Genomic DNA, 16478 nt, shown 5'->3' on the forward strand with positions numbered 1-16478 from the left:
ATCTTGGAATGAAGTGATTCATTGCTTTCTGGAGACAAAATTTGCGAGCACATAGGGAATAGTAACATGTATTTGCGAAGAGTGCAAGAAAACATGATAACATGCCTGCATCATCATCAGACCATGAATCCAGTCCATTTAGGATAGCTGGAATCCTTCCAAATGTAACACCAGTTCGTTTATTTCTGCAGGTTCCCTGATGATAGGATTGTAGTACAAGTTGGCAGGGCAAAATTGTTCTCTTGCTGAGTCATGCTGATAATTCATGTTGTTGTTCTTCTACATTTATATGGCTATCACATTAATGGATGATGGGAGTTCGGTTGTGATCAAAGCAAGTGAAGAAAAGTGGGAGATAAACTACATGTCAGAACAAATAGAGTTTGCTTCCTTATATCCTAGTCTAAGATTTCAATTAGAAACGGTTCTATCAAGATAAAAATATAGATTTAATATATTTCTCTCCAGAATTATATTATGGCCTTACAGGCCTTGCTATCTCTATACATGAAGCTGTAAGTTATTATTCTTGCTAATATTAGAGCAGACTTTATAGAATTATATAGAAGTAAAGACATTTTGTTTCATGTTTTACAAGGATGCTGGCTATCTTAATTATTTTAAATGGTTCTTCATAACTTTTTGGGTAGCTGTACCAAAGTGTCTTCAAAATAATAACTCAATTTTTACCATTTTAAGAGACTGCATTATAAGAGAGGCCTTGTTGGGGCATATCTCTCTCTCTCCGTGTGTGCTTCCATGCTATAGTTGATGATTGATTGCCTAACTTTGCCTAGTACATGTATGGATATATTCCTTGTAGATAAACCACTATTTAAAAGACAAGCTCTGTTTACTGTATTTTGCTCCTGGGTTGTCTCAAAATAGCCACACCGTGTGCACCCTGACAAAGCATAAGTTCTTTCTATTCAGCAAGGTAACTGAATATAACCATGTGAACTTTTTTAAATTTTTAACCAAAATACCCTCATATATATTAGTAACAATACTTTCTTCTAACAACCTTCCCTTGATGCAGTCAAGATAAACAACCTCACAGTAAATGGGAATGTTAGCAGCTACTTGTTTGCCCAGTGAATTTAAATTATCAGTCTGACAATCAAGCTGACAATCAAACTTCATAGACACGTCAAAGAATATGAAGGCAGTTTCTGGAATATATTCCACTTGTGCACTAAAATATTTTTGCAGTTTGCAGTAGTGTTAGAACAGGCAGAAACTGAACATTCACTTCTGAACAAGTTGGTTGTTTGAATATGTTCAAATAGCAACAAAAGCCTGCACTTTTATTTAAATGTGCAGTATTTGCAGATTTAATAAATCTGGCTAAAAATATGGAAAACTCTGCCTATGATTAATGCCACCAACTTGCCTCTTGACGTCTGAGTACACTAGTAAGGCAAAAGAATAAAGAAAAAAAATCTCTAATCCCTAACAGAGAACTAGGGTAAAGAGTTCTGGAGAAAAGAGGTACTAAGAAAGAAGAGAAAACTATCAGAAAGCATGCTAGAACATCATGTTTGTAGAATTTTTTTAAAAAAAATAGATATATTAACCTTCCCGTCATTCAAATTAGCTTTCTTCTTTGCTGAAGATTTTTTAAATCCATGTAACTGTATTCAATGGGTTTCTTTCAATTAATGCTATTGTTCACATTAAATAATTTCAGATTATTGTAGCTATTTTTCAATTAGACCCATATTTACACTAGTTCTAACTTGCCTTCAAATATTAGTACAAATGACTTCCTCCCATAACAAACAGAGAAGCTATTTTATTTTTCTAATTTAATTTGAAAACTCTTTTGTTACTGGCTTAGCTTATTGCAGATTTACATATAATTTATTTGATTTCTTAAAAAACAAACAATGTTTAAATTAGTTTGGGATTAAATTTATTTTCATGTTCTGGCTCTATAAAGACATTTAAAAAGCATCCCTTCTCCTCCTTTGGAAAGAAAATCCACAAGGAACACTATTCAAAACTGCAATAGGAGTTTGTCCACCACTATGTCCACCAATACTAAAACATTCACTGAGATTCTAAAGTAGTTCTGTAATGATTCCATTCTGAGATAAAAAAATCTTCAACTGAGATATATATATATATATTGATTGCCTTGATTTTCTTTTCAATAAAAGGAAACAAATGTCTTTTTAATGATGAAGGAATACAATATCCATTAAACAGTTTGCATATCAGTGCTTGATTGGATTCTTGATATTTTCTAACAACCTTGGCTAATTTAGGTGGTTACTGCGTTCTTGCTTCATTTTCCTTTAATATTTATGCTGAAATGCTCATAAAACTAGAAAATCTGTCTGATGTAGCTGTATGTATTCATTTTCGCTTCTACAATAGAAATTCTCTTTTGCTCCTCAAATATGTTCCCAAACGCCTTCTACCCTCTGAAGCAAGTTTTAGGAATAGGCAAGGGAATGTAAGAGCAGGCCGAATCTGTTCTTCTAGTGTTTTTTATTGAATTGGTTTTACCCCAAAAGTTTTTAAAGTTTGCTAGTTAAAATAATAACTCTTTTGACATAAAATATTTCACAAAAGTCGTAACAGTCATTGTCCATTGATCAGACTGGTTTTAGGATTTTTAAAAAAGCTTTATGCAATAACAGGGTGGATTTGATTTAGGATTTTTAAAAAAGCTTTATGCAATAACAGGGTGGATTTGATTTAAATCAAGTCAATTTAAATCACAATTTAAATCACTCATAAAAAGGCTTGATTTAAATCAACTCGATTTAAATTATTATTTTTAAAGAGCAACTGTCATCTCTGTCCCGCAGTGGCTCCTCCTCTGACCTGCTGTTGACTCACCAAGAGTCCCAATATTGCAGTATATACAGCCTCTCATGCTACATAACTAAGCTCCATTTCATGCTGAATAAACTAAATTATTAATGTATCTTAAATAGAAAACTCTCTTTAGATAGTTTACTCCAAAAGCATTTTATTATAATAAATCTGATAGAAATTAAAATAAAAATCTGATTTTAAAAAATCATCGATTTTTATCCATCCGGTGCAATGACTAAGTAAATGTACACAAATTAGGGAAAAGGTATTCTAACTAAATGAGTAAAATTGTGCTGGATTCTGATGTCTGGCACAAAAATAAAATGGAACTAAGAGAGCAACATGGGAAAAGAAGAGGCTATCATCAGTTTAAAGCAAAACATCGAAGTAAAGATTTCAAAAAAGGGATTTTTTTAATAATTAAGAAGAATGTAGTATCGAATACAGTCGTGTTTGTCATGATTCTACATTACATAACATTATGACAAGAAAGTTACACGGTTACTAAGAAGGACATAGCTTCTTTTCAAGACAGTTGGAGGAAGCATTACCAAACTCAGGGTTTTTTTCATGCCATTATTATCATGCCTTAGTAATGGAATTTCATAAGGGATCTAGAAAACATCCTTTCTGTTTTCCTCTACCCTGTCATTAGTTATTTTCTTTCACAGCAAATCCTTTAAGGAAGAAAAAAAATGAAATAGCTGCACAATACTTTTCAGTTGATAGCATTTGCAGCCTTGTGCCTCGAAGCATCTGAGAGTCCAGCGTTTTGCAGCTGTTACCATGCTGTGAAACATTCAACCTTCCAATATTATTACAATATTCAGATGAATGCAAGAAAGGCCTCTTATTTATTTATAATCAGTAATGTACATGTGTTACCGCAATCATATGAGCATAGATACCCTGTTTTCCCCAAAATAAGACCTCCCTGGATAATAAGCCCAATCAGGCTTTTGAGCACATGCACTAAAATAATCCCTCCACCAAAAATAAGTCCTCCCTGAAAATATTACAACATAGCAACAGCCATGAGGTGGCCACAGTTGCTGCCTCCTGCACCTCAAAAATAATAAGACCTGCCTGAAAATAAGGCCAAGTGCTTATTTTGGGGGTCAAAAGAAAATAAGACCCTGTCTTATTTTCTGGGAAACACGGTACTCACAAAGGAAAACCTTCTTTCCATTTTTAAGAATACAGAAAAAAATGGATTTCAAGCAATTCTAACTCTTAACTCCCTAATTACAATCACTTATAATTTTCAAAATTACATGCAAGAGCCATGGATTCAGTCCCAATTCACTAACTTTATTTAGTACCGGTGGACCTATTTACTATTTCGAGATGATCCTCTCTTGCAAGGTTCCTGAAGGCTGCAATTGAAGCAGGAGTATTATGTATGTGGTCTTCAGGATTTCTGAAGAAAATATGGACCATAAAGGCAGAAAGCATCTTCAAAGTTTTCTATAGCATTTTCAGCCTTCTCTACTATTGGCCCCGCACCATGGAACATGCTCCCCCAGGGAAATAAAGCGCCCCCTTCATTCTTCTGTAAAAGATGGCTCTGCACCCTTGGTTGGGGCACGCAGATCAACATATAGCTTATGGTAGTCTTTTTAGCACCCGCTCAATCCCATTTCTCATCTAAGTATTTTTTAGTAAAAAGAAAAATTCTTCTGTAGCCAGAAATTGGTATTTTGATAGTAGTAGTAGTATTATACTATTTTGATTGAATTTTCTTAGGCAGTGGCCCCAACCCCTGATCCGTGGACTGGCCACAGTCCACGGCATCTCAGCAAGTGGTCCACAAAACCAAGTAAAGCTCTACAGGCAGTATGCAAAACCATGCCCCCCTCCAGTGCGCCGCAAAACCTTTCTCCATGAAACTGGTCCCTGGTGCCCAAAAGGTTGGCAGCCACTGTTCTTGGGGATGTAAAACTTCTTTTAATCCAAAATACATTTTGTGAAGCATGTCCACACTAAAAATTAATAAATAATGAAATAGTCTAGAGATTTATTATTTTTTTCTTTTTTCCTTTTGCTTTACATTTTAACAACTGATATTTTATTGCAAGATTTTATTTTATCATGATATTTATTGGCTATAATTAAGAACAAGTAGAGAGAAAACAGCAGGTGTCTGGGGAGAAACAGACAAGGTTTGAAGGAGTACAGTATTTGAGGTGGCGAAAAAAATCAGCAAAGCCAACGTAGAAAACATAGAAAAGGATACAATACTACTGCAGAAACATATCACAAAAGACAATATAGGCATTCCTCAGATATTGTGTGTTCTGTTCCAGATCATCGTAATAAAGCAAAAATTGCAGTAAAGCATGTCACGTGAATTTTTTGGCTTCCCAGTGCATATGAAAGTTAAGTTTACTCTACTGTAGTCTATTAAGAGTGCAATAGCATTATGTCTAAACAGTTATATTTCACCTTAAAAAAATGTTATCAACAAAAATTGCTAATCATCACTCAAGCCTTCAGCAAGCCCTAAGTTTTTTTGCTGGTAAAGGGTCTTGCAAAGGGAAAAAAAAACCACAGTTTGCAAACCACAATAAAACAAGGTATGCCTGTAGACCATGTAACAAATGTGAATCTTACCAACAAAAACTAGTTTTTAACAAAAGCAGGTAATTTTTTTTCAACATCCCTGGGCCTTTCGAATTATTAAGAGTAGTAACCATTTCATTTGCTAATAGTCGTATGCTGATGGATGAAAAGACAATGAAAAGATTTGACATTTCATACTCCAGCACAATTGATCACCAAGGAATCGTGTGCGCACTTTCAACAAAAAGATTTCTCAATATAGATTAAAAGCTTCTGTATCTCTCTCTTTTCTGAGAGAAGAATTATATCACCTTTTGCTTGAGAAAAATGTAACAGCTGAGCCATAAATAACCCAAATGCCTCGAGATCTGTTGTAAATGCGTACAAAGGAGAAATGGGAATCAGAAAAATTCAACTGCAGCTATGTATACCAAAACTGATTATAAGATCGAAACACAGTACAAGTAGTCCTTGTTTTGCAACCACAATTTAGACCAGCCATTTGGTTGTTAAGTGAAACATTCACTAAGTAAAACGGCAACCGTGCTTATGATCTCACTTCAGCTTTCCTAGGTTTTATAAACCTGCAAAATATAGCAAATGTGGCCGATGATGACAAACATACTTATTTGTCATTGCTATAATTGCAAATGATTGCTAAACAAGGCAGTTGCTAAACAAGGGCACTGGCATATTTTTTATGGATATCCTGGTCACCTCACATCTTCCTCCAAGAAATCTATTTGGCCTCATTTTACCTTGTGGATTATTTAGCCTACCTTAGATCATTCAAATGCCACAAAAACCTTGAGCGAATACAATCATGTAAGGGACATTAACCCATATTAAACATGTCTCAATTTAAAGAAAAGCATTAATAGTAACAAATTATTTTGGTTAGCATGCATTTAATTACACATATTCTCATTTCAGACATCCAGAAAGCATTCCTGAGGCAAACTCCCAGAGCTGATCAATGACACTGCAAAGTTAATGGCACTGACCTAATCATATTAAAATATTGGATTTTCAAAGGCAATGGGATCTGCATTTTATAATACTGCTGAATAGTGCAGAAAGGTAGCATTACATACTAAATGCACGCTTTATGGGATTAAAATGTGAGGATCACAAACAAAGTCAAACAGAGTGAGGTGGAAAAATAAAATCTTGCATAAAGCAGTGTTAGCAGATTGATCTGAACGCCCTGAGGTGAATATTAGACTATATAACTTTCCTCCTTTTCAACCCTTCTGGGTTTTTTTTTCCCTAAGCCACCTTTTGACCTCAAAACTGCTATAATTGCAGCTCTTTAGAGGCGAAGTGAAGTACTAGGTTGGCTATATGCTTCTTGGGTTGCTATGTTACAGTGATTATCCAATTAGCTACCTGCCTGTAGTGAATAATAATGGCAGCATTTAAACAAATCAATAAAATACATCCAATCAGTCCTTGGCAGGCCTTTTGGTGTACGTTAGAAACACACCAGCTAAGAATATAGCCAGTCAAAAATATGCTTCTGCAGTTTCATAATGAACTTTTACACTGCAAATGCTGACACATAAAGCAATCTTTTAAATGAGCCCATTTAATTGGTCTAGAAAGAGAATTCTAGTCTCTGAAAGGGTAGATGGAATAAAGTTAATATAATAAAATGTTAATGCTGGCTTTACATCTTCCCTGAAGGCAACTTTAAGCCACAAAAGGTAACAGTTCACTTACAGCAGTCACATATATTCCACAAAGTTGCCAGATGGGGTTTTAAAAAAAAAACATTTTTCTATCAAGAACCTTAGAAGAGAATTGTGCTTAACAGCTACATGGGTCAATTCTGACTTCCTGCACCCTGACAAGACCATTGAAGCTACTGCTAATGATGGAAAAATACATTATAAAATAAATAGCTTTGTTGCTATCTGGATTCCAAACTCTTCTCACTTGTGTCTTGATGTTCAACTCGTTCTTCTCTTATTCTATGTATTGCAGGCTACTTCTGCTGATCACCAGCTGCCAACAGTTTGATTCTGACCAGCTCAAGGTTGGCTCAGCCTTCCATCCTTCCGAGGTTGGTAAAATGAGGACCCAGATTGTTGGGGGCAATAGGCTGACTCTGGAAACCGCTTAGAGAGGGCTGTAAAGCACTGTGAAGCGCTGTGGTGGGGTTCAATTTTTTTTACTACTGGTTCGTTTGTGCAAGCACGTGCATTCATGCAATGCCTCTGTGCATGCGCAGAAGCGCCCGGTAAGGTGGGCGAAGCCTCCCATTGCCGCCACTACCAGTTTGCCCAATCCGGACCGAACCGGCAGAAACCCACTTCTGGTGAAGAGCGGTATGTAAGTCAATAGTTGATAATTGTTATAGCATCAACTTCTGATAGGATAGATGAGGAATTTAAAATGCAGTGTTGGAATTAAAGTTTGGCACCGTGAAGATACACGTGAGAGAATAAACCTAGGTGGCCATAGTGATGGCTCCATGATGACAACTGAGTTATTGAGTTGAGTGAGAGGTTGAGCATTTTCATGAAACCCTGCAAGGAACAATGAAGGGACCCAACCCCAGGTGGCGCAGTGGTTAAAAAGCAGCACTGCAGGCTACTGCTAGATCAGCAGGTCAGCGGTTCAAATCCCACCGGCTCAGGGTTGACTCAGCCTTCCATCCTTCCGAGGTGGGTAAAATGAGGACCCAGATTGTTGGGGGCAATATGCTGACTCTCTGTAAACCGCTTAGAGAGGCCTGAAAGGCCTATGAAGCGGTATATAAGTCTACTGCTATCTATCTATCCCATTGCTACCAGAACTGGTCCAGCCTCACTGCCCTGCACTGATCCCACTTCTTTCCCTTTCACAGGTTGGGTGGGAAAGCAAAGCCATCACAGCTTTGCTCTCACAACTCACAAGGGCTGAGAAGAATGTTTGGAAAGCAACCTGCTCAGCTCATCAGTGGGGCTTTAAATTATAAATGGAAGGAGAGGGTGGCTAATCTTTATGGCCAAACTCCAAACATAAACCAAACACAATAAACCAGACAATGAGGAAGGGAGTGTCGAGTAGGAAGGGGAACTCAGATATAAAACAGATAATGTAGGAAGCAAACATAGGGTTAGTCATAAGGAGCTCAAATGCCAGTATGCTAATGGTCAGAGTTTGGGGAACAAACAGGGGAAACCTGAACTCCTAATACATGAAAGCAGGTATGATATTGTATCTTTCCGAAATTTGGTGGGATGGAATACTTGATTGGAACTTATTGCTAGAAGGATATAAACCATTCAAAAGAAACCGACCCAACAAAAGAGGAAGAGGAGTTGCGCTTTATGTAAGGAATCACTACATGTCTACAGAAGCACACAACAGCAGGGATGAAAGCCCTCTTGAATTTGGGAGGTGGGGAAATGACATTGATACAAGTATATACGACAGGCAACCCAACCAGGCAGAGGAAATAGATGAACTATTTGCTAGCCAGTTAAATAAGGTGTGAAGGAAATATTGTAGTAATGGGTAGTAGTAGCATTCAAATAATTTAACAACCAGTTCTCTGCCCTAATGACCAGCTGGGTAGGCATGGCTCAGTGGTCATGTGACTGGGTGGGTGTGGCCAACTCAATATCACTCACATTGATGGGTGCTTCACCTTAGCTGTTACAATGTAATAAGGGTTAACCGGAGAGGCAGGTTCTGTAGGCAGGGCAATAAAGATTAGGCTAGAAACAACACCAGAATGTTTCCTTCCTGCCTTCCTTACAGGATTAGCCCTGCAAAGTGGAAAAAACCAAAATGAGATTTCTTCCACCAACCGGTTTTCCGAATTGCTTAGAAAACTAACAACCAGTTCTCCCAAATAGGTGCGAACTGGCTGAATCCCACCACTGGTAAAGGGGGACTTTAACTACCCTGACATCAACTGGGAGACAAAATCTGCACCAGGCTCCTGTCATGCCTAACTGATAACTTTCTCAACCAAAAGGTAGAGGAGGGAAAGAAAGTGTCAGTTATACTGTACTTAATTTTTACTAACAGGGATCAAATGATACAACAAGTGGAAGTTGCTTTGTGAGAGAGCGACCATGTCACACTATGACATGGTCAATAGTATTCAGCATAATGCAGGAAGAGACAATTGAACAAAGCCAAACTAGAGTTCCAGACTTCAAGAGAGCTGACTTTGACAAACTAAGACGGAAATTAGGAAGGATTCCACAGAGGAAAACCCTAAAGGGAGAAACAACTGAAGATGCTTGGGAAACCATGAAAAAAAAAGATTATTAAAGCCAATCAAACACAATATCAGAGAGAAAGAAAAGAAAGAGACCTCAGATGAAACTAGCATAAAAAACTTTCTGAGAAACCGACGAACAAAAAGAACTAGTATAGGAGAGAACATAGCTATTACAAAATTATATTTCAAATTCCTCCTCCTTATGTACATGGACAAATAGATACTTCAGGACAATGAAAACAGGCATCTTCTGTCTACGCAGGACCCATCAATCTCTGGGCTCCATTTAAACATGTTTAGATATTTTTCCTTTATCTTCCCATATGGCCAGGTTAATTAGTTCTTACCAATTATCAAAAGTTTTCCCTCCGCTTAATTTCTTCTCGACACGAAAGTTGCTATGCTGGAATCAAATGAAATTTGTCTGTTCTTAGTAGCCCCATTTTTGTTTTTTCACACTATCTTGATGTTGCCCCATCCAAAACAAGGAATGGACAAATGGAAAAATATTCAGCTGCAACTTTGTACTTTCCTTTTAATTTTAAACTCAGCAAGAAAAATACGGAAAAACATCCAAATATATCCAAGGTTGTTGAAACCCAGTAAAAGTGGAAGTCTTTTGCTACTAATGAAGGTAATTTTTTTTAAAAAAAATTAAAATATCCTTTTTTAGGAAAAATATAACTAATGTTTTACTTACTTGGAAGTCTTTTTCTTCAAGGATTTCCTTTTTCCATCTGACAAGGAAGGCAGCACAGACATACAAGTGGAAGTGGGAAAAACCTTCTGGTTCAGACTGTTAAAATAAAGCATATATATAGTCAACATAAAAATACATTTGAGTAGATAACTCAATACCGATCAGAAAATGTTTTTTGTTGTTTCCCTAATTTTTAAAATGTAATTGTCACAATTAATTTAACGAAACATTCCAAATAAAAGCCTGTTTCATTTGTGTAGAGAAAATAGGAATAAAACAATAGTACCCAAGAATGATGAGCTTATGCAAGTATATAAAAAGCATAATATCCGCCAATAAGCTTTGTTGTTGAGCATCAAGGATACCACTTAGCTTCAACTTTAGGGAATAAAACTGTTGTGCTTGTTCTTCATGGGCAGGTTTTGCTAAGGGACAGTCAATGGCCTTCACTACTGTATTTTTTGGAATATAAGACACACCAGCGTATAAGTCACACCAAAGATTTGAGGAGGCAAATTTTTTAAAAAAGTTTTTGCACTCTGCAGACTTCCCAAAAATGGCTCATTTTTCATGAAAACGGGCCTGTTTTTTTGTTTTTTTTAAAGGCATGAATAGCCTTTAGGAGACTTGTACAATTCTCCGGGGGTGGGGGGCGAACAAAAAATGGCCCATTTTTCAAAAAACAGGCCCATCTTTGCCAAAAAAAAATTGCATGAATAGCCTTTAGATGGCTTATAGATTGCTCTTGGGGGCTGGGCGGGCAAAATTGAGCAAAACAACGGCCTGTTTTTCACTCATTTCTGCCCTCCACAGTCCCCAGGAGAACTCTGAAAGCCTCCTACAGGCTCTGCACAGCCATTTTGGTGAAGTGGGCGGGGTTTCAGGAGGCAAAAAAGATGTATTCAGTGTATAAGATGCACCCAGATTTTAACCCTCTTTTTTGAGGGAAAAAAGTGCATCTTATAATCCGAAAAATACGGTAGTTGTTTCTTAGCATCATCTAAAACAATGCATCATTCTATACCCGTGATGGCGAACCTATGGCATGTGTGCCAGAGATGACACACAAAGCCCTCTCTGTGGGCATGCGCGCCATCACTAGTTGCTCTTCTGGTTTCTGGCACATGCATGCGCATTGGCCAGCTGATCTTTGCGCATGTGGGAATCCCAGAAACCCAAAGACCAGCTGGCCGGCGCGCACATGCACAATTTCCGGGGCTGTGGTGCACACATTCACCAGTTTGGGCACTTGGTGCCAAAAAGGTTTGCCATCACTGTTCTATACTATCTGCCGTATTTTGCACTGCATTTTGGCTGCATTCTTCCCTGGTAAGAAAAACTACAGAATGTAGAATGTAGTTTTGGGAGGAAATATCTAGAGGGTTTGGTGTTAATCCCAACCTGAGCTTGCTGGGAAAGATCATTATACTTTCTAGAGTTGGTAGTGATCAATATGACAATACGTTCATAATCAAGTTATGTCCAGGCAATTATATATCGGAAGCATGTACTCTTCTACAGTGAAAAAGTGCATGTCTTATCCAAAAGTCACATCTCATAAATAACTCAAAATGAAAAAAAAATTCCTAATGTTTAATCAGAATCACTACCATTGTTGCAGAAAGAAGATGGGGAATAAAAAAAGACAGCTCTAGGAATCTGCCTCTTTGCAAGAACGTTAACTATCTTGGACTTTTTTGTAAGACACAGTAAATCTTAGTTTCAGCCAAAGAGACCTGAGGCTGTCTGGGTCTAAAATTAATTCCTTCTTAAACCTAACCATTGTCTGAGTTTGACAGTTCATACAACAAACTTCCTATCCCAGTGCCTGACCCAGTTATAACATGCCATCTGTAGATGACCCAATTCAAATGGAACCTAACACCTCTCTAGAGTATAAGGCAAAGACTTTGGGAAGAATTAGGCCATAGCTGAAGGGATTGCATGAAAACAGACAATAAACTATCCAAACCATACAGAAACTGAGCTTTTAACTACTATTACACCCAACAAAAATGACAGGAGATTCAGGACAAAAGAAAAACATAATTTTCAGAATTTCAAGGTGACCGTGTAAGATGGCTTAAAATGGATTTTCGATCTGAACTAGTATATCTTTTATGTTCTCGGGAGCAGGAAAAAAGAAGAAACCATTCTTTTCAGTCTTAATCCAACACCATCTGGCAAAAGTCAAAGAAAGTGAGCAAAACTTCACAAGAAACTTTGAATAATCCTTTATGCAAAGGCCTAAATACCATTCTCTACACAAGCTGTATCAAAGTATTTTTCCCCCTCTAAGAAAGGGAAATAAAATACCAAACTGTGCCAAGGATCTAAATTTATTCTTGATATTTTCTGTTTTCACATTGTTTTTCAGTACCGTTTGCCTAGGCTCTTTTAAATTAAATCAAATAGGCTTAAGCATTCAGTTCATTAAAGAAAAATGCATATTCCCTTTAGATCTGAGAATTCATCATAGTTCAGAGATAAAACTAGGGTATAAAGCATTTCAAATGGATAGTCTTGGACAGTTTTGGAAATTGAGCAAAGCAGCTAATGCATAATTGCCTTTCCTAACACCTGCTACCTATTATAACTTTCCATTTGCAGCCCTTGAAGTTACAAGCAGATTCATCTTTAAATGTATAAAATGGCAGGCCAATAGCTAAAAGCTGCTTAGAAATCAAATATAAACAATGACCTTGATTTAAATATTTTAGCAAAAGATCTTAAAAACAGATGTACAGCCTTCCAGAAGACTTATTCTGAACATATTAGGCGTGACTCTTGAGTGCATAACCACAGAACCATCTGTCATCATCAATAAAAATCATTTAGATGGTTAACACCACAAATATCACATTGCCTTGCAAAAAGTTTATTGCTCCCCTGGATGAAATCGAACCCATTATTTCAGACTCTGCCCTCAAAAATCTCATGAATTAGTCATGAATCTAACTTGAGAGACAGAAGGAAGTATAGCAGAATGTATTACGTTATTACATTGCATCCCACCTCTTCAAAAGGAAATGTTATTATGAGGCTTAATGTTATTTTGGTTCATAATTGCAATAAAACCTACTGTTACACCAAGATATTTAGTTTAAAGGGTCAATTCCCAATTGCAGTAAAACATATACACCGATTTTCCCTTTCCTAAAAAATAAAATTTCAGAACCCAATATAAACAACTTAGCAACAAAATATTATTCTGATTCCTTTGTAGAATTCTTCATGCATTGTGCTACTAAAGTCTAACTATACCTCCTTGGAGTAATAGTAGTAGTTTAAGTAGTTTGAAGTAGTTGTGGGGGTAGTTGTTTGAAGATTACCTGGTGACATGATTGTTTTGAAATTGGTTTAGGTGAGTGGGCCACAAATAGTAGTAGTACAAAGGAAATAGTAAAATAGGTCTTAGGTGCAAGGTACTAATTAGCTCCCCCTTTCCATGGGCTATCAAATTCTGTCCATGCATCCCTTCCAGTCATATCTCAGACCCTTTTTCTGGTATGTTGACTTCTTATTGTGCAATTATGTCACCTGGAGAAAAATATACCGTATATACTCGAGTATAAGCCGACCCGAATATAAGCCGAGGCACCTAATTTTACCCCAAAAAGCTGGAAAAGTTATTGACTCGAGTATAAGCCTAGGGTGGGAAATGCAGCAGCTACCGGTAAATTTCAAAAATAAAAATAGATACCAATAATGTTTTTGAATATTTATTTCAAAGAAAAAATAGTAACCTAGCTCTGTAAGATAAATAAAGATATGAAATTAATCAAGTATTGCATTTATTTTTCAAAATGAATGTACAATTTTTTTATTATTTAAGTTTTGTACCCCATCAAGGTATTCAAAGCAGTTAACAGATTTTTTTTAAATTGAAATCTCCTTAAAAACTGGTGTTAATTTAATTCAAAAAGCCTGGCTAAAAAGGGAATTATCCTTTTCTAAAACCAAAAAAGAAAGAAGAACTGCCACAGGATTGTATTCCATAGTATTTAATCAATGCATAGCTTTCAAATGTAATCCAAATTATATATCTAAACAACATTATAAATCATTTAAATATCAGAAGATTCGAGCATTGTTTTTTCTGATCTCTTGGCAGAAAGAATTTGTACTGGCATTTTATGGAATTTAAAATGATTAAGTCCATGACACAAATTGCACAATAGGAAATCCAGGCCAGAATGCATTTAACTCATTGTATCACCAGGGACTAGAATTTAGCAGGCCCAGGAAAAAAAGTACCGTAGGTAAAGCCACTTTATAGCTAAATTTGATACCATTAAATACTGATTAAAGTAATTTCTTCACCGCAGATCCCAACAATGCTGTCAAGATTAAGATTTCTTGAATTACGGTAGATTCTGCTGATGCGGCAGGCGGCGTGGATTGTAGCAGGGACAGCCGCCGATCGCAGCCTGGCTGGGCTGGCAGGGACGGGCGGAGGGGACGCCCAGCAGTTTTTCAGGCTGCTCCCAGATGGGAAGGGAGGGGGATTGTAAACCCCTTCTACACCCTGGCTCCTCCTCTTCCAGAGTTCAGGGTCTCTTTCTTTCTTTCTTTTTTTCTTTCTTTGAAAGAGAAGCCCAAATTAGCCAAAGGGGGGAAAGCGAGCGAGCAAGGGACCCCAGGAAACTAGACTCGCTTGGCTGGACTACGTACGCTCCTTGGCTTAGTTGCTTTCCGCGCGCCTGTTAATATATTCACGGAAACAAACCGCGGCAGTTTTCCCCAAGGGCAATGCCGAAGAGCAGAGCCCGGAGAGAAACCAAAGAAGTCACGGAGGGCATTTGCCACTTTCTCTAGAAGGTGATACGAGCTTCCCTTTCGAATGGGAAGGGATGGGGGGTTGGCTGGGCTCTTCCCAGCAGGAAAGGGGGTTGTTTGAAACATTGGGACCGGGGGAGGGGTTGGTTTTGTTTTGTTTTGAAAGGAAATCTTACAATCGTCCTTCCCAAATGAGCCGAGGAGGACAGCGGCAAAAAGTTTTCTCCAACATTTAGGGGAAAGTCGCGAGCAGCATTGCCCTCACAACTGAGGGGAATAACGCCTTTCCACTGGGGATCGTGGCCACCTTTCAGAAACTGAGTGCAGTTTTGCACCCGGTATTCTTGGAAGAGGTCCCGTTGGAGCCAGAGGGGTTTTTATACGAAGAAAGGAACTGCAAACAGTAAATGTGACGGCCCCAAGGAAAGGAGAGGCTGAGCCACGGGAACGAAAAGAAAAAGGGAGGGGGGAAAAACCCGCCCTCTTCCCCTTCCAGGTTTTCTTAAAAAGCAGGCAGCGCTCCTTGGCCGCAGGGCTTCACAGGGACCTTTCCCCCTCCCACTGCTTCGCTCGCTCGCTCGCTTTCCCCCCTTTGGCTAATTTGGGCTTCTCTTTCAAAGAAAGAAAGGAAGGAAGAGAGCCTGAACTCTGGAAGAGGAGGAGCCAGGGTGTGGAAGGGGTTTACAATCCCCCTCCCTTCCCATCTGGGAGCAGCCTGAAAAAACTGCTGGGAGGTATGTGGTTCCTAGGTCAGCGGCGCGTGGGATCAAACTAGGAAGAAACTGGAGGTGGGGGGGGAGCAGTTCGAGAGACTATGGAAAATATGGACTTCAGAGGCGGACCAGAAAGAGGTGCCGACAAAGATCCGAGGCTGAATTCGGCAGTGTTTATGGATCAGGGTCAGCCCCACCAGCTGGCGACAGGAGAGCAGAGAGGAGCGGACGGAGCAGAAGCAGCCCCAGGGCTCCGCTGCCGCTCCCCGCATTTTCTGGACGGGGATCCCTTGGAGAGGGGATTCCTTCCTGCGAGACCCCGTCCAGAAAATGCAGGGAGCGGCAGCGGAGCCCCGGGGCTGCTTCTGCTGCGTCCGCTGGACTGTGGGGCTTGGAAGGGGGTGGGAAGAGCGGCGGGCCTGGCGGTGGCCGGCGGTGGCAGGCTGGTTCGCCTCCTCCTCCTCCAACAGGCAACAGCACTGCCGGATCCAGTTGTAGACTCGAGTATAAGCCGAGGCGGCTTTTTTCAGCCCAAAAAGTGGGCTGAAAAACTCGGCTTATACTCGAGTATATACGGTATATCAGAACTACAGTTGAAATAATCCTCTTGTGCTTAGGAGTCCACAAGGAAGTGAATCGTAAGCACAAGGGATGGTTAAGGAGTCCTCCCTAC

The 16478-nt window shown here is 38.7% G+C and overlaps 1 protein-coding gene across 1 annotated transcript in view; it reads right to left on the bottom strand.

Moving 5' to 3' along the window:
* TBC1D22A (TBC1 domain family member 22A) overlaps nucleotides 1-16478 on the bottom strand; it is a 130628-nt gene that overhangs the window by 15192 nt on the left and 98958 nt on the right. Inside the window, exon 12 of the mRNA XM_087722167.1 lies at nucleotides 10314-10409. Within this exon, the coding sequence (XP_087578293.1) occupies nucleotides 10314-10409 (96 nt within the window). The remainder of the gene's footprint in view (nucleotides 1-10313; nucleotides 10410-16478) is intronic.

This window comes from Thamnophis sirtalis, unplaced genomic scaffold, assembly GCF_051295495.1.
Source record: "Thamnophis sirtalis isolate CommonGarterSnake01/CBP01778 unplaced genomic scaffold, rThaSir2_p1.2 scaffold_9, whole genome shotgun sequence".
NCBI lineage: Eukaryota > Metazoa > Chordata > Lepidosauria > Squamata > Natricidae > Thamnophis > Thamnophis sirtalis.